Source organism: Lampetra fluviatilis, chromosome 18 (assembly GCF_964198595.1).
Source record: "Lampetra fluviatilis chromosome 18, kcLamFluv1.1, whole genome shotgun sequence".
NCBI lineage: Eukaryota > Metazoa > Chordata > Hyperoartia > Petromyzontiformes > Petromyzontidae > Lampetra > Lampetra fluviatilis.
The window spans coordinates 3,002,433-3,026,182 of NC_136292.1; the positions used below are offsets into that span (position 1 = coordinate 3,002,433).

Genomic DNA, 23,750 nt, shown 5'->3' on the forward strand with positions numbered 1-23,750 from the left:
TGCACATTCACCTTCAGTTGTGAGGATTAATGGGACATGAAGATACATGGTGCAAACAGCGATGCAGTGTAGAAACTTGCATCACTAGCTACCGGTTTATGTTTGCCTGTTGAGCCAGAGCATATATGTGTTATTTATTGTATTTGTGCAGGCCAACAAATGCCACAAAACACATAACAAGCTCCAACATTTAAATACATAGACTATACAGTGAAACGAGCTCTTTATATTTTTAGGAAAGGTTTACAATGACTGCTGCTATTAAGATTGAAGCACAGCTGAGTAATTTCGAGACTTTGTACATTTAAATTGGAGTGAGTGACTCATCGTTTCACGTGGAACAAAGGAGGCTGAAAAATACGACTGAAGATGAGGAAATACAAAAGCCATGTACAACAAGTATTTTGGACAAAAATAATCACCGGACAGACATCACAGGAAAACGTAACAAGAGTATGTACACCGAGGGCAATTATGAATTTAAGCGGACCAGGATGAAAATCATGAAAGAAAGAGGAGAGCGAGCGCAGGATGGAGTGTTTTAGAAAAAATAATGATAACGAAAATCAACATATCAATATGGCAAAAAAATGACTATTTTCAATCAGTGTATATTGCTTGATTTGACATGTGGATCACACACATGGACCAACTAAGAACATGGGGAAAAACTGCTCAAAGAATTATGGAGAGCGGCAGTGGGAATCACACAAATCTATATATATAAAAAAGATAAATTTGTGAATGTGTGTCTGTTCGAAATGTTTAGCATACTTCCCAACTTGCAACAAACTTGAAATTTGGCATGTGGGTATCTTCCAGAAAAAAGTATAAAAATAGACTTTGTATTTTGGGGGGGGGGGAGGGCGCAATAATGGATATATTTTGCACGGCAAGTGAGCGGTGATGTCACATCTGTGATGTCACCCGCATGCGGCAGCGTCACGCAGTGTGCCTGCTGACGTCACGCAGTGTGCCTGCTGACGTCACGCAGTGTGCCCGCTGACGTCACGCATCCCCCCCCCACCCGCCGCGTGTATTAATCCAAGACAAGAATCCAAGTCTCGGGTGAAGCCGGGCAGTATAAAGCTAGTTAATACATATTAGAACATAGTGACCAATTAGATCATATTGACTATTAAGTAATGTAAGCGGGTTTGAGCAGGACACATTGCTTTGCCAATTGAAAATGTGAGGTAATAGTAGAAAAACGAGCGCAAATGCCCAATAGTTTAACCACTCGGAGCATGGAACAATGACACTAGCTTATCGTCAATAGGCACGATGGAATGTGGCATTGTAGGACAATTGTGAATGCCAACGACGAGGGCATTTATCCAGCAGTGGATTGACCACGGCTGATAATGATTGGTAAATATAACATGTCTCCAAGCTGTACCCGTGGGCAAACCTTGTGCGATATGGCCAGCGCCGATTTTGGGGTCTCCAGCCACCAGGTAATGTTCAGGATCCATCCTCTAGCCTCTGAGTGATCACCGTGCATTTGTGACGGACTGAACTCATAAGAGCACACGATAACAAATGTTCAGACTTACTAGAGGTCATTGATAAACATCTTTTGGTGAACTTAATTGTGTTCAATAACTTATATTAATAACATTAACTCAGCCATTAATGCTTGTGAATCTTTTCTAACAATGTTAGGTGATGGCTTTTGACACCAACAAAATGTGTTATATTAAAGAAATATACCACATTTCCAACAATTTATTACACTAAATCCTTCATATTTGTTTATTTTTATTAACAACATACAATGCAAAAAATGATTACAAGAACAGAAGTTGCACACAATATTAATCTTCAAACATATTCCTTGTGCTGAATACTGGACTTATTCCAAAGACTTGATGTAGACTAATGTACACGTTTTGTTATCTTATCATAACATTTTTTTGACCACAGCAAAACGGCACACTGCTGGGATCTGAGAAGCGCGTGACAGTAAAGGGCGTTGACATTAAGAGTCGGGTAACCTGTATAGTTCCATGCCTCGACGCGGACGCTAGGACAGTTTTTAAAAAGAATCACACCAAGTGAATGCAGCCACTCGCCTTTGGGGAGTGTCACAACGTTTAAAATTGCATCAATTACAAAATAAACGAGCGCGCAAATAAATAAAGAATTTTCCAACGGCACCACGTCCGCCGATACGCCGTGATTGATCCCTTTCATTGCTCTTGCAGTGTCCTACGCGGCAAGGTGCGTGCATGCGACACGAAGGGAATAATCGCAGCTCGCGCTCGCGATGCATGGCGCCCGTCAAAATAAAAGAGAAAGACGCGCCTTTCGGGCAGATGAGCTCGCGTGTGCAGCTGCTGCTGCTGCTACTACATCCCGTAGGTCCACTGGGAGGCTGGGAGAGCAGGGCAGGGTGGGGGGAGGGGGTGGAGGGTGATAGGGATGTTGGGGGATGGTCACTCCCGTGGCGGTTACCTGCGAAGCACCGGCAGCGACGATCTCGAGGCCCCCGCGTTCCGACAGCGCCTCGGCGCCTGTGAGGACGTCACTCTTGATGATTGCGAGGGCGCGCTGCACCCAGCCGTGCTGCCGGCAGATTTGCTGCTGCAGCTGCTGCCACTGGCTCTCGATGCGATCGAGCGTGTCCCTCAGACCTGTGCCGCACACGCATCCGCCCGCCGCGAGCTTATTCACGACGGTCTCTCCCATCATCCGGGAATGCCTCACAAGTGAGACTCATGGCTCACCGTAAAGGACGGTCTCTCCTGCATTTTGGGATGTTTGACCAAGTCCTCAATGGGTGTCTTTTGCTCGTGGCAGGAAACAGTTTTTTTTTGTTATCACGGTTGCCGAGCACAGGCCCAAAAGCCCAAAATGCCAAGCGGCCGGCAACAAACAGCGATATCAAAGGTGTCATAGATTCGAGTTAACGCATTTTCCAAATTGAGCAGGGTCATAAGAACCTGGGAAAAAAAGAAGAGCGGAGGTAATTCCACAGTCGAGCAGTACAAAGGAAGAATTAAAAAAAGAAGTGGCTTGACCTTGCAGTATTGTGGTTAAACACAGTATGGATGAGACAAACTGGTGGGCCTGGAGAAGATTATTTGCAAGTGTGACGAGACAGCACTCAAAACGTTTGAGCAATGGTTCAGCAACCTACTTGCTGTGCTGCTATTTGCCACTTCAGTCCCGTAGGTTGAGTGTCACGCGCATAGTGAGCGATGTGTGATTCACCAATCCCACCTCCGAATCGCAGGATTAAAAATGAGCGTCACACACTTCAAGTGTGCACAGATAACTTTGTTGTTGTTTGCTGATAATTACGTGAGGTCTTTGTTTATCATAAGATATTTATGGCATATGCCACAGCGTTAAAACTAATTATAGCAATGATGAGAAAATGCCCTGTAAGTCTGCCAACGTGTTGCCTGATGGGCCTTTATCAGGAGCAAGCCAGAAACATGAAAGGAAGTCATTAGGCAGACAAATTAACAATGCAGCACCGGTTTCTTCGCTCAAAGCATCCAGTTTGCTCAAGCACTGCTTTTTCAACACTGAAGACAAAGGTATATTTTTTTTAATATATAAGCATTGTGCTATTGGAATTTTTATTTATTACTGTATTTAGGTACCCTATTTGCTATTGTTTTGAACACACCAGCCATAATTATAAACCGATGCTGAAAAATCTCAGCGTCAAGATTACCAATATTAATTTGGTGTGAGTCCAAGATCAAACATTTATTCTGCAAATGAACGGCGTTGCACCGGTTAACGGACTGTTCTATGATGATTTACAATGGGACAAGACACTCACCAGATTTTTGAGAAACAAGAATTTCCAAAAGTCTCCTGCCTTCTTGTACCACTTCCTCTTTCAAAGCACAATGACTGTCCACGTTGAGTTTGAAGCACTGCAAGAGAACAACATCTGATTTGAGTGTGCGTTATTACAGATTAGCACATGGCTGAACAAGCCTCCAAATATATTTGGTGGGCAACACATTAATACACAGCTTAGTATTATTCAATAAAAACATGAAAAATAATTAGGGCTCACCTTTATCTCACTAAATTAGAAACAGTGCTGCCAGGCCAAACATATTCCCCTCTATTACCCGATTAGTGCGGCTCGGATGCTGAGTGACTGATAACAACAATTCGCAGGCTGTTTAGAAGTTGTAGTAAACCTGATGTCGACGCGGAGTATATGGAAATAAGTTGCAGGCCTTATTTGGGCTACGGGCTGTAGGTTCTCCAGCATTGGATTAGGCTGTCGTCAGTTACAAATGGTTTATCAAATAATGCGTGAAACATAACTTGTAAAGTTAAAGTAAAAAAAAATGTAAATTGGAAAAATGTGGATTAAATAGTGCTTTAGACATATTATTTGGTTATTTCGGTAAAATCACGTAGACATAAAGATAATAATACAAATTAAGGGAATATAAATAAAAATGATCAAAAATAAATAAAAATAAAAACATTAATGAAAAGTGTAGCCTGGTTCTTAATCGGTGTGAGTGTACTGGCAGTCTATAATGTAGACTGTAGCCTGGTTATTAAGTTTGGTGAGTGTACTGGCAGTCTATAGTGTAGACTGTAGCCATGTTATTAAGATGGGTTAGTGTACTGGCAGTCTATAATGTAGACTGTGGCCTGGTTCTTAACCTCGGTGAGCGTACTGGCAGTCTATAATGTAGACTATAGACTGGTTTTTAAGCTTGGTTCTTTCGGTAAAGTCACGTAGAAGCGAAACAATAAAATGATAAAATTCTCACGACGTTTCGACTGCAACACAAGCAATCATCATCAGCAAGACAATTTTCTTGCTGTGGATTTCACACCTGATGATGATGATTGCTTGTGTTGCAGTCGAAACGTCGTGAGAATTTTATTGTTTTATATTTTTATTATTTTATTGTTTCCCTTCTACGTGACTAAGAATATGAATCCCTGCAGTCACGAAAGCTTTAAATAAAAAAATATTCTTGGTTCTTTTAGTAGTTCGGTATGTCCGACGATTCGATCCACGTGCTTCTTCAAGGACTGAGATGGCTCCCAACACATGGCGCGAAACGTCGGACATGGTGCCAAACAACACGCGGTACATCCAGAAAACACACTGCAGAACTCTTCGGCACAACCGCAAGAGCAACGCAGTGGGACAAAAGTGTTCGAGCGGTACAATGTTGCCACCTTTTGGTCAATAATTGCATGTACAACCACATGGCTACTGCCCATTTCAATAGCACATAACCAACACAAAACAATGCACACGACAACATAAAACCTTTCTGCCACCCACCTTTAATTTATTTAAATTGTCTACGTTTGAAAATAAAATGAGGGGATCTATATCAACGTACATGTTATAACATCCAGAAGTTAACCTGATGGCAGATTAGTTAATTCAAGAGCGAGTCCGAGGACCGTCAACCCACATTTATAATTGCCGAAGGTAACCTCTAACAGCAGAGGGCAGCAGTGCACCAAGACGTTATTTATTATCATGTATTATTCTTGTTTACCCAGAAATGCCTCCGAGTAGGGCTGAACGATTAATCGATTTCAAATCGAAATCGCAATTTTAAACAATGCGATTAGCAAATCGAAAAGGCTGCGATTTTTTGCGATCTGAAAAGTCCTATTATTTTCTTATTGGAATTGTTTAATTTGTTATTATAACTTTATTTAAACATTGACGTTAAGCTTTCGTGACTGCAGGAATTCAGATTCTTTGGGTCTTTCGGTAAAGTCACGTAGATAGGTTCAAAGAAAATAACAAAAAACTACGTTTCGATCGCAACACAAGCGTTCGTCATCATTGTTATTTTTGTTATTTTCTTTGAACCTATCTACGTGACTTTACCTAAAGACCCAAAGAACAACTTTATTTAACTTAACAATTATTCTATGTTTGTTTGTTCTATTTCAATGGAAACATTTTTATAAATACATGTTCTCATCCTTGCATTCGAATATATAGAGCAATTCATATTTTGATGGTATCATGTGGTAATGCTCCATCACATGTTTTAAATCTATTACACAGTGAATATTGAACTGAGGCTTGACTTAACAAAAATTTAATCGTAAATCAAACCGCAATGTCAGAAAAATCGCAATTAGATATTTTCCCCAAATGGTTCAGCCCTACCTCAGAGTCTGCTGACCCTTTTTCCAGGTGTCCAATGAGGGTCATTTTACAAATTTGGAGCATGACGCCGGCACACAACAGTCGTTACTTTGGCGAATTACATCATGGGGAACTTTAATGGTCACTATAAAGCGGATGGGGTGCATTTTTACGGCCAATAACACCCGCAGGGATATCCATCAATAATAATAAAAAGAGTGTTCGGAACCAAGGTGGGGAGCAGCAGTGGCCAGTGGTTTACGCACTGCACTGTGAACCCGGCTGCCTGAATTCCATACCCACCCAGCCATGGCCAACATCATCCACAGGTCCTGTTGTTCCTACCAACCCTTCACCAATCCACACGGCCAGCATAGTGAAGTACGGTCAAACAATGGGATGGAGAGGCATTCTTCGAACAGTGGATTAACAAAGCTGTAAATGATGTATACATATAATTACAATTATTGTTAATTAGGTACTAAGACTGACCAGGTGGGTTTCCAGGTAGACCTTCAGGTTGTCTATTTCTGCCTTTGGGGGTGTCCAGTTTTCGGTTGTCTCCATGGCATCGTACAGCCAGTCAATCAGCACATCAAGCTTCTTTACAAACATCTAAACAAGAAAAAAAAAGCATCACGAGTCAACATTAATTTAATTGTTATTTTTCAATTAGTGTGCAGGAGCTGTATTGTGGTTTGTTGTCCTTCCCCTGCACCTCCGATTAACATTGTTAGCTACTTACGGTGTGAAAGAAGTTCAACATACATACATACAGACAGATGGATTTTTGTATCGTAAGATCGGAATCAGAATCTTTATTTATCCTGGAGATCATGAGAGATAGCAATGGCTTCATCAGGCAGTGGATACATCGTGGTGGATTATGATGACAACACTACAGACCAGCTTTGACAGTGCCTTTGGTGCATTCCCACCACTGTGACCTTTTACCCAGCAAGGTGACTGTGTACACAGTGGTGTATAATTGTACTATTTTTGGTTCAAGTTAAAAGTGGATTGACTGCCCCCCCTCCACAACCTTGCCCCTTACCCAACGGCACTGCTAGTGGAGACAAAGGTACGTCTCGTGCATTGGAAATGCCTGAATGCCAAACAGAGAACACGTGTTTGCCCCATCTCAGGTCAGTTCACACCCTCTCAAAAATACAAACTGGCATCGTAGGAATTGTTTTATTTCTACGGCGATTTATTATGTAATGCTGATGGTTCGACTCGTTTTGGGTCTCGATTTTTAAGCAGAATGAAACATGGTTCAATACATAATTAATATTATACGAGCAAAATATTTGACAGAAAACTCATTTATTTTAACATATCTTTGATCAAAACATCAACAAAAACTAAAATACCTCCTGGAGTTGGGTTATTTCTCGCAACGTTATTTAGAAAGATTGAATAGATTACATTGTGATAGGTGTTTACCCTTTCAACTGGTACAAAAACTGACACCTTTATACAAGGCATCATGTTTGCAATAACCACAACACAAGCAGTCAAAATGCAAACAAAAAGAAACTCTGATGATGCCTTGTATAAAGGTGTCAGTTTTTGTACCAGTTGAAAGGGTAAAAACCTATTACTATATTTTGCCACTGGTAAAGGAGGTCTCATAGTGTAGATTACATTGGTTTATTTCCTGTGTAAAATTCGCTAAAAACTGAAAAGCATATTCAGTACGTGCAACCATTAAAGTTCATGCAACATGAAGTGGAGCAAAGTGGTTAGCACAATGTGCCATGTGACTTGGGTTAAATTCCCAGCAACGGTTAACATCAGTGGCAAGTGATCTATGAACCAGTTGTTGGCCTAAACTTCAACAAACCTCACTGTCCAGCGTGAGCTCAAATGATGTCACAGCATGGGGGTGCCAGCAGTGGATTGAACATAGTCAGAAAATTATCTATTTATAATCATCAAATACAATAACAGGCGGCCTTTTTTGTTATCAATTGTTCATGTGTCTTGTTTGACAAATAAATCTCATGTTGAACAAATAACATACTTTCTGCTGGATGAATCGCCATGCTGTTGGTCATGGCGGCTGTGTGATCTCATGTCAGCACGCTGATCAGTGTGGGTTGGTGAAGGGGCAAGTGGGTCCAGGACTTGTTCAGTTTTCCTCGCCACTAATTTTAGCTGCGACCAGGAATTGAACCGAGATCGCTGGGTTCATGGTGCAGTGTTGCCAACCACTGAATAAGAACTCCACCCGAATCAGCTATTTTTCGATTAACTCCAATCAATATCTCTAAAGCTCCCTCCAGTGGAAGACCTTCTGCCAGCAGCGGCAAGAACGAACAATTTCTGGCTTGCACCTTAACTTTATTACCATACCTCGATTTTTTCCCAGATGGCTGTGTTGTTGATCTGGTGCTCAATGTCATCTTGTATCTCCTTGATCAGCTGCGATTGGTGGCGGCCACAGTTCTGCAGGGTGGGAGGCCTCCCCTCGCTGACTGGACTACTCGCGTCACGTGGCTTCCAGCCGGTTTGCTGAACGCTCCGGGCACTTTCACTGCCCAGGTTTTGGTGTTCGTTTAAAGATCCACAGAACCCACCCCCTTGATAACGGCTGGTTGAGAATTGTACAGGTGACATCCCATCAGACATGATATCACAAAGAGGGCCAGATTCCACAGAGTCACACACACTCCGTGGTCTTTCATGTGGTAGAGAAACTGACAGTTTGCTTTGACCCATCTCTTTCTCTTTGTGGCTTGGCCTCAGGTCACCTGCATCCTGACTTCTAATAGAAGAGATGTCTTCAGCAATGCTTCTTGCTGTTCCAAGGTCACCAATGCTCAGAGATGATCTGTACAATGAACTTGTGTCTAACATATCCACCAAGTTCTCCAGATTCTGTGCTACAGCCTCAGCCTCTTTTAACTGGGTGGGCAATGCGAGGTATTCATCAGAGCCATACCAATCGTCCGTCTCTGTAACAGTCCGTTTTTGATTTCTCTTCTTCCCACGGCAGCTCACTGGCATAACTTTAAATGCCGAGATGTGGTCCGGTGACAGGCTTTCCCCTTGAGGTGGTCTTTTGAAACCTTCACCAACATACAAGAGATTTGTAACGTCGTGGGCTGCACCTGCAGCTGTGCAAAAGGTGCGCTCGTGTGATCGGTCATCCCTCAACAATGGTGTGGACAATTGTTGCTTGGTTAATTTGTTACATGTAGGGTTATGATTCTCATAGATTTTTATTTGATGCAAAAGGTCATTCAACTCCTCGGTATCCTCCCGAGTTCGTCCATCTTCGTGGAGTGGATAAGCAAAATCCAGCATCGCTTCATACTCCATGTCTAAAAAGTAACGACTCGACGACAGTGGCAGTCTATTACTAAAAGAATCAATTGTTTCTGGAGCAGATAAAACAGACTGCATTGAACTTGCTTTGGTTCCATGAAACCTTCGAAACGAACTTTCACCAGCCGGTAATAAATTATTCATATTTACAGACTTGCTTCTACGCAGGCGTGAGTTTGAAGTGGCCAGCTCTGCCCTATAATGTAAAAAGCTTCTCAGATCCTTCAAACTTCCATTGAACATTTGGGAATGACCTCTTCGATGCATTGATGAATGAATTGAACCGAGATGAACAGGAGAATAAGTATATTCTTCTCCTTCATCCACTTCAACCTCATGTCTGTGGTGGTTAACGTGAGAAACTGTGTTCTGTTGTAATGCCCCCAGAGACCTTCGAGAGTTTGAGAAGCCCTGGAACACAGCTTCGTCGAAAAACGCACTTTCATTTGTGTTAACCGAGCTGGAGCCGTCTTGTCCTGCTAGCATGTTTTCTGACAGACCTCTCCTACACTTGGCATTCAGTGAAATGTCAGCGTGAACAATAGCATGCGACTTATAGTCTGTTCCACAATTGTTTGAGTTGCCATCAACAGACATTGAAGCCACATTGCTGGATTGAAACATACTGTCCTCATTGGTGGCCGCTCCATAGAGTTGAGACTCATTTAGCAACGCACTCGTGGTCTTATGTTCAGGCACAAGTTGATGTGCAGACCTTTCCTGCAAGGTCTCGGTATCAGTCTGTATTCTTTGAACGAGTTGCTCGCTTTGTAATGCTTGAACGACCTGTGAACATTCACCATGATCTTCCTTCTTGTCCTGCTTAGACGGCCAAGGTAGCTCAGAAAATTCCATCCTCAAATCTTTAGAGAAGTGTGTTTCGTATATTTCACGTTTTGTGCTCAAATTGGTTGATGCACGGAGTTGTTTTTCAAAATCTGGATTGCCCTCTCCAGAGCAGGAAGATTGTAACGGAGCCTCAAAAGATTTAAGCAATTCATCCGATGGAACATTATTATAACCAATGGGAAGCTCACTTTTTATAAACAATGTTTCACGTGCTTGTATGGTGTCAATATTACCGATGACTTCCTGGAACACACGTTTCTTATTCTGGAACAGATAAAACACACACCGTTTTTTTAATTAATTTTAAATCTACGTAATATTTCATCAACTACATTTTTTACATTATATAACACATTTTATTAAAAAAACATGGAATGCACCTCTTAGATTTTATTACCATTACATTAGAATACAGGGTGTTTTAAAATGGACCAAATTTCAAAGCAAAGCGATTTCAAATCGGGTCCATCATTTTAAACACCCTGTATAATTATATACAACTTGATGGGGATTGTTAATTGATGCAGTTGTATTTCAACGAACATACTATGTAAAGTAGAATACATGTTTTATTTCAATGAAGTCATTATGAAAATGTAATAATTTTCATTACAATCGGAAATATAATAAAATTCTAATATACATGTATGCCCGAAACCATTTACGTATAGGCTATTTACCCAGTGTGAATATGTAAACGAGAACCACATGTACACTTGTTAATTAAGACATTTTCAAATAAATTCCCTCTGGGCTAACGTGTGAGAAAGTAATGGTTTGGTTTCATGCTATGGCCTCGATTTAGGCGGTCCAATAGGCTCGGTCTCAAGGGAAGATTTATGTGGGATACATCACGTTAATTCTCACTCTTCTGCTATTCCCATTGTAGAAAAGCAGTTAAGTGTATAATGAGGCACCCTAGGAAGGTTTCACGGGTTGAGGCATTACAAGAAAATAATTTCACCAAATCTGAGACAGTGATGACTTGATGACTTTAGCTGGCAACTTAATGCATCCTATACCCAAATTGCTTTTACTTCAAGAAAGTCCTTGACATTCTAACGCATCAGCCCTTCATTCACCATTACTTTAACAATTTCAGATTTTTTTTTATTCGAAAAGATAAACTACTGAAAGTCACGCACTTTCAGATAAATGTATATTTTACATTAATACACTGTTAATCAGATGCAGAAATGTTTCATGCTACATTTTTTCTTTTCAGAAATTGCTGATGAACATTACAGACCCGTAAAGTGCAGATTTTTTATTTATTAGGACCGACCCTGCCATCTGGCAATCGTGGTCACCTGTAGCAACGGGTACTTGGAAGACGCCAAGACACCACACAAGGTAGGGTGTAAACATTTAAAGCCATTTAGAGTTTAATAACAGATCTGAAATGTGCATTTAAATTTTAGTAATAATAACAAATCCTACAATTTGTTATCGACAAAAACATTCTGTTTACCCGAGATTGCGAACAAACGATTGACAAATAAACCGGGCAATTAAAGGAGGAAAGGGAGGGGGGGAGATTTACTCATGGTAAAAAAAAAGTGTTTTGTGTGGACAAATTGAACATACGATTACAGGGTGACTTTCCTTATCTTTCACAGCAGGACACAGCCATGCCCATAAAATCCCATCTAAGGGGGCAGCCCTGGGGCACACGGTATTACTGGAGCACAATCTCGCTCTTTAATTGTAAACGCTGCATCTAAAATCTCTCCAGTCGGGGAGACCTCCAGGGTGGCAAAGCTTTTTGAAAAGAGGCCAGCCACCATCGTGACCCCTTTGGTGTGTGTGTGCGTGCCTCCATTGCAGACCTTTATAATGCACACTTTGCAAAAAGTGTGTTTTTCATTTAATAACGTTTGATAAAAAAAATATACATCCTATTTCACAGAATTGCACAGCCTACTCAAATGTATTGCTTTTAATTGAGATTTTAGCAAAGCTGGAGATTTTATTGGGTTGGCCGTTCATCCAGCAGTGGATAGATTAAGGCTGATGATGATGTGAAAATTGCTTATTTACAATTTAATGTACAATGTATCAATGATTTTACGAGTCAAGACATTTCATTCGTCTTATCATATCGCGTGAGCACACATGAAGAATGACTGACATACAATCAAAAATGTGGCCATATATAAAAGCATCAGGGCCATTTTTTTACCAAGCAACCAGGTTGCTTATAGCCCATGCTGGTAACCAACAGAAAAGCATTTATAAACTCTGCAAACGGACATACATTATAACATTTGTCCAGTTTTACCCATGATACCAAGTAGTCATAATTTCTTACGTAAGTGTGATCTTAAACGATAACCTTTTGTAATACTGTCAGCTATATTTTCCTGCTATTAGGCAATGTTATAGGTGACTATTCTGAGTATTTTTTATATGTGTGTGTGCACCACTGCCATTTTATCCTATTCATTTGTTTGTTTGAAACACCATCTATTCTCAATTCATACCATCACGGCTGATTATACATTCAATGGGGACTGAGATGTAAATCTTTAGGGTCTATTCTGGTTAAATAATATTCAAAACACAACCGATTCATAATCATGACCCTGAATTGTGACAATTTATTGAACCGTCAAGAGGGGAGAATTACTACATTCTTAATTTTCATTTCTGACAAATCTATTTTGCTTTTCGCCAATGTAAAGCCTATCCGAGTCTGATGACTCTCTTTCAGGAGGGTTCTGTCACGTTTTCAGAGTAGGAGGGCGAAGGTTACAATCCAAAATCCTGAGTAATTTGCAGTGGAATTCTTCAAATGTGGGCCATGACGCCGGGCCACTCTTGTGAATGACGTCTGGGGATCTTTGACATCGCCTGTGAAGCTGACTCTGCAGAGTATTTGTTGGTTAATACATAATAACCAGAGCGGCTGCTGGAACGAAACCGTGAAAGTGGTGAACGCACTACTTCTTGGTCAGGTCACTTCCCCAAATGAAGTTACATTAAAAAAAGGGTAAATTAAAGGTAACTGGTGCAGCCCTGCAATTCCGTCTTCAAACTGCTGCAGACAGAAGGATCTCCATTCGAGTGAGCTCTATAACCCCTCCAGGAGGGTATTTCCGCCTACTCTTCCAAGCCATACGTCTCATCTAGACGTTGCGCTGCAACTGGCAGGTCAGAATGTATGGAAAATATACATACATGTACAACGTCAGAAAGGAAAAAAAGAGTGATCAAATGTTTTACATCGTCCCAATATGCCGTCACCATCGACGCTCGCAGTCTCCGCGCGGCGGGCGGGTGGCGCCCGTTGCTCTCCCGGAGCAGGCGTTCCTGGAGCACCTGGAGCGACACTCGCAGCTGGTGCCAGCGCTGGCCCGCGCGCCGCACGGCTCCCGGCACCGCGCACGCTGGGGAGAGGAGCCTCAGCGGGAACTCGGTCCCCAGCAGGGAGCGCACACACTCCGAGCGGCCCGACACCTCCACGCAAATCTCCTGCCGCGACGAGAGCGAAAGAAAGGTGGAGATTACGGTGAGAATGTGGTAGGCTATTGGCATGGTCCGCTAGCTTGCGCAATGTACAATGGGGTTCTTACAAGATGAACATTGGCGGAGCGGTGGTTAGCAGACGGCACTATGAACTGGAAATCCTGAAGTGGGTGCTTTGTTACATTTTACATTTCTGGCAAATTAAGTTGCAGAATATAGAAAAGGTGCAACCAGCAGTGTATTGACATGGCTGCGAATTACAGTATGTTATGATTTTTTTATAAAAATAAGACAAGGAAAGCTTCAAAAAAAACCTAAGGGATATTTTACAGTGGGTGTCATGACAACTTTTTTTTGTAATGCTACAGGTTTAGTGCGGCCTGGAAGTGTAGCATTAAGTAATACATCTTACAATTACAATTCCTTATAGAGGAAACATACTAATTCCCTGATTACTAATCTCCGTAACAGAGCTTTTTTTGGGTTAGAACGCGTAAATATATAAATGTGTCGTTAAAACCTGCCACCACCCGACACAACCAGTTACGACACATTTATACTTACGCGATCTAACCAAAAACCTTTAATATGAATATTGGTTGCAAAAACCTACGTGTTAAAATGCTTCAGTAATAAATAATAAGGGAAAATGGTTATTACTCACAAAAAAGTAAAACAATTCAATCCAAAATGAACTACAGTATATGAATTCCTTCTAATGCATTCTATCACAGGCACATCAGGATTTTCATTTTATTATGGCGCCGTTAGCTTCTGCTGTAAATTATGTTTTACCTTAGCATTCAATCAGTTAGATCGTTGAGATTTCTAAGCGTGCTCAGAATATTTTAGCCATGTTTTCATTACGTCAAAGACTGGTCATATATAACAAATAGAAGGATACCCTTCTCAATTAGTTCAGATATTTTATGAAACCATTTAGAGGTCTGACAGTTAAGATACTTGGAACAGCTAACAAAGATTTGATCAGGTATTAAATGAGAAGACAAACCAATTATAGCAACGTCATAAATCCCTCACCTTAAATGATTTGCCTCATTATTAATGATTAAGACATCTGCGCATTTTTTTTCAACAAATAGGATGGAAATTAACATTCGGCAACATGTGATTTGGAGCCGAGACGACAGGAAAAGCGTGCTTTTTCCATCACTAGGTCACCCTGTAGGCAAATTATCCTGATTACACCCAATCTCGTCAGATCTCAGAAGGTAAGCCTGGTTCGTACATAGATGGGTGACTGCCTGAGAATACCAGGTGGTATGAACTTGTGTTGAAGTAGCCAGGAAATAACAGTATAGCAGTGGATTCTTGAATCTAACTGTGCAGAGCTTTGAGGGTCACCCCACAAATGTGATGGAGTTTCATTGAGTTATCTGGTGAAACATTCACCAGCATAGTTTGCCAAACATCCCAATCCAGCATCCTCTTGAAAACAGTCTTGAGACCGAGTGAGGTCTTACCGAGTATATAAATAAAATTATCAATATGAAAAAAAGACTGTTACGTGAGGTTGAAGGTGGTGCCCAAATGCTTGTGCCTGTGCATCTGATTGGTTGTGCTCTTGCAGCCAAAAGTCCAGTGTACACCCAGCTAACACATCAGGGCCAAAATAGAAATCCTCTAAGAGAGCACACATTACTAATGACAGGCATTGTACAGCAAGGAAGGCAATTATGCAAAATTTTATTTCCCATTGTATTTCAATTACTTTGAAAGCAGGATAGCTTTCATTATAATTGTGCTCATCATAATGGGTTACATGTGATAAAATTCATAACAGTACATCAAATATACCCTCCTTACAAGTTGCACAATGACTCATGAGGGCTGGCCCATGATTTCCCAGGAGAACACATGTTTTATGTTTTTTTTACCAAAAACAATCCGATTATGGAGTCATTTCCTGCATAATTTATGAAGGCAAACCCGAACAATGGCACTCAGTTGTATAATCACACTCTGGTTAATGTACACAACTTCGGCAAAGCAAGAGTGCCTGGGAATAAAGCTTGTCTAATATCTCTTGATGTAAACTACGACTTACCCCAATGCATGTTTATTACCATAAACTGCATGTGACTATTGACCCTATCACACAGTAAATGCAATCATCAGAAAGCAAAACGAAAGCAGCTATCCAGCTGAATCAAATAGGAGGCTCAGGTGCCCTATTGTATGTCGAAAACGAGAACGATATCGCGCTAAACGGAAATTGCGGCTTACACTGATTTCCATTGGAACTGTTCATCAAAGACAAATAGCTACAGATTGCATGGAGAATAGCATAAAATCAGTCAACAGTGGCGTATTGAAGGTGATAGACTGATAGTCTTACCTGCACAACTCTATTTCTCTGCGGTCTGTGTTTAACCTTGCCAGCCCCAATGATCGTTTTACTCTTGCTTGTATGGAATGTACAGTTTGAAAAGCCCTTTCAAGCCTTTGCATAGAGACTGCACTGTTGTGGTTACTGGTTACCACCATCGTGTCCTTTGGCATTCAAGCTTGGTTACTTTGGTAATGCAAAATATGATGCGAAAACAATTAGTTTAATAGCATCTATGTAAGATGATACATTTTTGCAGTATATGATCTGCATATGTAGCCGAAGACAGTAATTGAAGGTGGAGTGTTGGCACATTGACCGTCAAACTGCACTGTGAACCCCAGTGACCTTAGTGGATTCCTGGCAATGGCTAACATCAGTGGGGAGTGATATCTGAATCGGTCCTGAGCCCCCTTACTCCACCAACCTGCACTGGTCGGTGTGGTGAAGTATGGTCAAACAACCTCCATGACTGATGCGGGTATGCGGTCTTCCACCAGCAGTGGATTAACAAAGGGCTTTCCTGTACATTATTATATTTTATTTATAGAATATACCTGGATCAATAATGCTGTTGTCTTCAATGTATCAAGCAAGTTTTATTCTGTATTTAAAGTTGTATATTATTTATTGGAACAAACACTTGCACTGTTATGCTGAAATGTAGTACTTTTTTTGGCCAGCAACCCTCAATTCAACTGCCTTCAAGGAAGACCAGTTACACTAATAAATCTGTAAACCATTACCAGAGGACAGCATTCCAATTACCCCCCCCCTTTCCACCCCTCCCCCTCCGTGTTTCTGTTGCTGAGTGAGCCTTTCCAAATTCAAGACACCCAATCGAGTATTTAAAGCACAAACGAGACCATTGTTTCATGATGGGGACCAATGACCATGATGAGTGGCAGGAGAAGCTGACTTGGTCAAATGTATGGGATATCTAATCTGACAACTAAAATCAGTCCTGTCATATATGTTTTTTCATTTAAGAAAATATACTTATATCATGATTCCCAGCTCCTTCAACAAAAACAGGATGGAGTTCCTTTGTAAAACGAAACATAACAATGAAAATCAACATTACAACGTAGCTATAAAAAATTGTTTTTAAAATGTTAATATTACCTGCTGACATAGGGATAAAAAAACATGGACATTGCCAAAGAAAATGGAAAAGAAAGGTTAAAAAAGTGTGTGTAGGCCTAGAAAAGTGCACGCTTGGAGTTGCACTGAAATGCATGACGATGAACACAGAGATTAGAGGAAATACACAAGTAAAACACATAATGACTGTTAAGAAAAGTAATTGGGCTTGGGTAGGGGTAGGACACATCGGTAAAGGAATAATGGCTGGTCAAAGGGACTACAGTAATCCCTCGGCACTTCGCGGTTCAAGTTTCGCGGCCTCAGTGCATCGCGGATTTTTCGAACTGATTTAAAGGCCTCATTATACATGTGCAGTAACACCATCATCATTCATCATCACATTCATCGAACTGCACAGGTCTGTCATCGTCGTCATTGTCATCGTCATTGTCATCGTCGTCGTCGTCATTACTGGAGTCAAGTCTCAAGATACTACTGTCATTGGTGAGTGTAGAACACCATAATACGTATCGTATGAGAGAGAGAGTGAATGTATAATATTAAGGTTTTATAATTAAATAGATTTAAGTAAAATATATATATATAAAGTATAAATATACATATTTTAAACATCCTGGTACCCACACACACATATACGGAAATTCCTAGGGGGCCAATCCTACTTCGCGGATTTTCACCTCTCGCGAGGGGTTCCGGTCCCAATTAACCGCGATAAACGAGGGATCACTGTATAGTAATAACAGTGGCAGCCAAAATAGGAAAGACGGCTGAGAGTACGACGACTGAAGAGATGGAAGGTAAAGATCGGATCGGAGCTCGACAGATTGTTTATTACATCACAGGATTGAGAGGCATTATTTAAGCAGTGGACAGATCGTGACCGATGATACCATTGCTACAATATAACGGACATGATTTTTCATCGAACTCAAAACATTAAAAATAATATACAGTACTCTTGATAACTGTACAGCATCTAAGACGTTTACATGTCTAAATTGTTATAGTTCAATGTGGCTTTGTTTGGATAAAGATCCTATCGCTTTAATTGCAGACGGCTAACATCATTTCACATGTTTTTAAAGGACATCCTCTTATATTGGGTGTGTCTTTCAAACAAGCAATCCCAGGGGTTAGTAATGTTATAAAAAAAACTGCCATCAATAGCCACCATATCTGCATACAGATCACGCGATCAAGAGACTTTCCAGCAGAAGGAGAGGATGACACAAGATCAATTGTGAGAAATGTGATAACATGGACTGATAAAAGCCAGAATAACGACAAAGACCTCTAAGGACTGATTTCAAAGCATCGTTAGCACCCACATGATCATTGTGGTTAAGGGATAGTTGATGTACATGTAACACGTATCCAACCCCCTTAAACCCTGGCAATTTGATGAATTGGTACTATTCAAATCCAAGCTTTGTTGCGTTATTGTCCCCTGTTGATCCAAGTGACACTTGAAAAACAAACTTTTTTCACAATAGGTTGTCACATGTGAAATAGTCAATCAATCAACCTCTATTACACAGGCACGCAGAAAATAAGAGTCGGAAATTTGCACACTGTTTTAATCATGTAGTAAATTCTTTCCAGCACTTTCCTTTGCACACATTTGGCGTGGGTGGCAATTTCACGTACCGACCACTTGCTATTTTTGCCACAGAAAACAAATGCAATCATTCCATATAAGCTCAATGCAATGAGTGGATCAAAAATAATAATCGATTCACTTATTAATATTGATTCCTCGGCTCATGAATCACATGTGTAAGAAGTGCTGATCTTGGGTATTACATGTTGTATGTAATTTACTCGAACCACTGGGATATAAATCGTTACATCTCTACTCACTGACCAATATGACGATTATTTTACAAGCAACCTTAGTTTGGAAAATATTTTGTATTCCATGTTAAAGCAACACCTCACTTAACTAATGTCCAGCCACTGCTGTTCAGTTAAAATAAATTAGTTTGCTGTCAAATGCTTGCAGCTCATTATAAAACGGTACAGTAAACATAGACATACAACAGTGCCATCAAAAGGTTGCCACACTATGCTCAAATCAATAATTCATATGTTCTAGCTATATCAGCAGTGTGAGATAAACTGTAATTATCTTTTTTGTTAAACGGAAGAAAAATCATCAATATTTAATTTTGCACTTCAGCAGAACACACATTTAAGCATTGTGCTGACAATGCAGAAGAGTCGCACCTATGAATAATACCACCTTTATAAATGTCTGATTACTCACCGATGGAAATGTTTAGTAACGGCAATACAATATAAGCTATTAAATATTTGTTGCGGCTGTTTACTTCAAATACTAAGTTATATATATCACACTATAGGCAGTAAAGAATGAAACGAGTATTTGCAACTGATATAAACACAAGAATACGTAACAATAGAAAATAAAGATTATCCAAATATGATTCTCTCATAAGACATTGTTTACAACGAAGGAGACGAGTTTATTTTTAAGATGTACGTGCACGCCTGTCAACAGAGTGGAATTTTTTGTCCGAATGTATTTCTGCCGATTGTGAAAACGAACAACACTGCATGCAGCCACTCACCTTGAACTGCTTCAGGTGAAGCTCAGTCCGAACACCTTCCACGTCCCTCTGAACCTCCCGGCCGAGTTGCGCCACACGTCCGCTCATGTGTGCCAGCCAGCTCTCAGTCTCGGGCAAACTGAGGGCGGCCGACCAGTCCGCTCCTGCCAGCACGGGGGGAGGCCTGCCTGCAGGGAAGCCCACGGCATCCTCCGGCACAAGGGAAGCAGAGGCTCCATCTTCCTGATCCTGCTCCTCCTCATCATCATCCCCCTCCACTGCTGCCACTTTTGGGTCCTCTGCACAAGCCCCACCACTGGCTTCCTCCATTTCAACAGCAGCAGCAGCAGCCTCGGTGACCGTCAAACGTAGCCCAGCACGGCACACCAGCCACGGTGATCGCCTTCGCAGCTGTCATGCCCAAGCGGTCGCCTTCCTATGGAGAACAAAAAAAAATATTATTCGCAGAGTTGGAGAAAGAAACTTTTTTTCCGTTAGCGATCACGAATTGAAATTCAAAAGCTGCAGGACGACAGTCGTGCTCCGGGTGGCTTGGCAGAAATCATCCAGTTTGTTTTTCCACATTTTGTACAATAGGTGGGGCCAAAGAGGCAATTGAACAATGTATGCTTCATTTTTTTATTTAAGAACATTAAATAAAGGCGCTTTACTCTCCAATTGTTCTTACAGCACCTATTGTTTGAAAACGTAAACTCAGACCAGCTAGCGTAATTCAGCCAAATAAAACCAGACTTACTAAAATATTTCAAATGTATAACTGATGATACTTAGCAAACTATATATTTTTAAATCCATTACACACCTGTCATTGACATCACAAAAAAATACAATGGCTCCATATAACCATTCATTCTGCTCACAACCACTTACATGATTATGTAAGAAGTACGTTTTAGCTCTACATATAAAACTACTGTCGTGTACCTTGTTAAATATTAATGGTAAATTAAAACCTCTCAAGCATAGTATTTTCCCTACGTGACGTTGGCTATATAAGGTTGCAGGACACTTGTTCTAACATCCAAGTTGAACCATCACATAAGTGTGATCGAGTATAGCAACCAAGTTCTGCCAAGTGTGGCCAAAGAGAAACCATCAACAAAAATACAAGCCCAGACCTGCACGGTTAACAACTTACATATTGACCTTTTGCTTGACAACTGCAAACAATCAGGGTGTGCAAATACAGCCACAACTCTATACATTGCCTCAGTGCCACATTCGACATTTAAAACATTGCATTTCCATGGAATTGGCAGACACGCATGCAAGTTTGCTCACCCTGGCCCTTGTGGGCATGTATACCAAGTAACAACCCGTTGGCAAGCGGACATAAAACTCTGTTAATTACATCTCCTTTGGTTTGGCCCTACTGATTTGTGCCCCAATAAATACTGTGCTTGTGAATGCCTGCCAGGGATAGTCACGACACAAGCAAAGCTCTCACCAAAGTAAGAGTGCCCGTGTGGCAAAGGGACATTCTTTGGTTATCTGCTTTCCTTTCTTGGCAAGACCTTTTGTCTTTTCTATTTTGAGTTATTCCTTCAAACCCATCCACACATAGCTTGCGAACCCACACTACACCCCCCAATAAAGAAGATTTTAACCCACTCGGATTAAAGCAGAAGGGCAAGCAAGCAAAATTGTTGTAACTCTAGCTTGGTGTTCTTTGGTCACATGACACGTCGTATAAATACAACATTATTTTTAACAGCACTACGGCCTCTGTAGGTTTCCATGTGCATTCTGAGTAATAAATAAGTTTATGCCGACTTGATACACCACGATTATTCTGAGCAGGATTGAACTTAAATATAGTGCTTGGATGGGCGACCAGCATGCATGCCAGGTTGTTATAGATGTTTCTGGGGCTGTGCTAATTGGTAGTCGGCAGAGGGCAGCTCAGCAAATCTCATTGTTGTGCTGTACTCCGCCTTCACCGACGTGGTGAAGTATGGTCAAATAACCCCCATGACCCACACGGCGTGGGGTAAAGCCCTCATCCAGCAGTGGATTGCTAAAGGGCCGTAACGTGCACGTCACACTTACAGATGAACGTATCAGTGCAAGAATATATCACAGCAACATTGACTAGTTTTGTGTACAGCACTGTACAGTTCATTGTTATTGTCAACCCGTGTGCTGTGTGCATTAGTGTCGAGGTTTACACAAGCACAAATAAACCGTATTTGTTCGAACTACCAAGGGTATCTGTTGCGGATTTACTGCCTTTCCGTGATGGAAGTGACTCCCACAGTACAGTATTCTTCTCATTGTGGTTGGTTGGGGGGGGGGTAAACGCACATGGCCTCTTTGAGTCCACACGTGGTACGGTAAATAAAGGTAAATAGTATTAACACTTTTTAAAAAATGAACATGCCAAACGTTTAAACACATCTCTACTAAATACAATGTCAATGCACGTCCGTGTGTTGTACTTCAAGCATGTAACATATACAACGCAGGGCTAGTCCCATGTTTTTTCGGTAAAGTCACGTAGATAAAAAATAAAATATAAATTTTAGATAATAAAAGCAAAGAAACCCACGACGTTTCGATCGCAAGACAAGCGGTCTTCATCAGGCTAGTCCCCAAAAAAACTTTGCAAATTGCCCGTTATTTAAAATTAAATGCCACGTAATTATTAGACAAGTACACGTGTATGGTTTAGTATTGCTTAGTCCACTCCAGTATGAGAGCCTCCCCTGTCAGACGTGGGTGCTGTTTAACCATACTTCCCAACGCTGGTCATTCCCAGTTGCAGGAGGGGTTCAAATACGTGGACGCATAGAAGTACTGCACAGTAGAACAAGGGGGAGTTTGCAGCACTGTCCCTTTGATGTCCACCACGCAGAAATATGGTATTACCTTGTACAGGTAAAGTATAGCATTGTACCATGTCAATTTATCCCTTAAGTTTCCACGCATTATTTTGCTGTATACCGTGTGGTTGATTCAAAAGAAGCATCTCAAATCTCAATGGGCATGGTAAAATAAAGACCTCCCTCTGCATGAGATCAATTCCATCCGTGCCACCCCATGGGTAAGGAAAGCGGGAGGGCACAGTGGCAATTAAATCAAATAACAAAACAACAAAACTTACCGTAGTCTTGTCCAGATGCCAGGCCATCATCACCCGGAGACAAATGTGTTTTTTTTTCCTTTATAACAATAAATCAATGCAGCTACCCTGAGTGCATTCGGCTACACACCCGCACGAAAACGAGGCCCCGCTCTTTTGAGCAATCCAGCCGAATTCGCCACAATCCACGTTGGACATGCATCTCTATCTCATTGGCAATGTGTCTCTCTCCAAGGCCCCAAAAACGACCCTTTATCAATCACTGCACCACACGCAATTCACGGCACGGTGCTAGTCTCTCTCCTAGCCAGCCAGCCAAGCCATTCTGGGTATGAGCAACGCACGCGTTCATGACACCAATAGAAAAAAAAACCACAGCAACAACCAAAACCAGCATTGCATCTCCTTCCCAGGCGAAGGGACACGCCTACAGAGGCCCATTGGTCAGGACAAGTGTTGCCAGATGATGGAGGGAAAACCCAGTTCTAGTTTCAGTGTCTAAACTCGGGCAAAGCCACGAAATTCAAAACTGCGACGCGTTGTGGAGCTGCGCTGGGCATCTAATTTGGTCACTTGCAGCCCGGCCTTTCCCGAGGCTCAGCTCCGGAAAATGTGCCACAGCCCCCCTTGCAGGGAAGCCCCAGGAAATATTCCGTGAGAAATGAACAGAGGTGTGGACTCGAGTCATGTGACTTGGACTCGAGTCAGACTCGAGTCATGAATTTGATGACTTGCGACTCGACTTGGACTTGCATAACAATGACTTTGTCCCACCTATGAGATGTGGACTCGAGTCATGTGACTTGGACTCGAGTCAGACTCGAGTCATGAATTTGATGACTTGCGACT

General features: G+C 41.4%; 1 protein-coding gene across 9 annotated transcripts in view; it reads right to left on the reverse strand.

The window, feature by feature from the left end:
- LOC144937092 (A-kinase anchor protein 6-like) overlaps positions 1-23,299 on the reverse strand; it is a 126,416-nt gene extending 103,117 nt beyond the window's left edge. For 7 of the 9 annotated variants that reach the window (XR_013637568.1, XR_013637569.1, XR_013637570.1 and 4 more), the window contains exons 1-7: positions 22,923-23,299; positions 19,820-20,234; positions 13,529-13,777; positions 8,480-10,567; positions 6,614-6,736; positions 3,800-3,896; positions 2,458-2,636 (exon numbers count right to left, since the gene is read on the reverse strand). Coding sequence is in view for 4 of the 9 variants with exons in the window: in XM_078864345.1 (XP_078720471.1) it covers positions 2,458-2,636; positions 3,800-3,896; positions 6,614-6,736; positions 8,480-10,567; positions 13,529-13,777; positions 19,820-20,128 (3,045 nt within the window). In the remaining 5 variants the exon portion in view is untranslated. The remainder of the gene's footprint in view (positions 1-2,457; positions 2,637-3,799; positions 3,897-6,613; positions 6,737-8,479; positions 10,568-13,528; positions 13,778-19,819; positions 20,235-22,922) is intronic. The other 2 variants (XM_078864346.1, XM_078864347.1) reach the window with 2 other exon arrangements.
- Between the last annotated feature and the right edge of the window lie 451 nt (positions 23,300-23,750).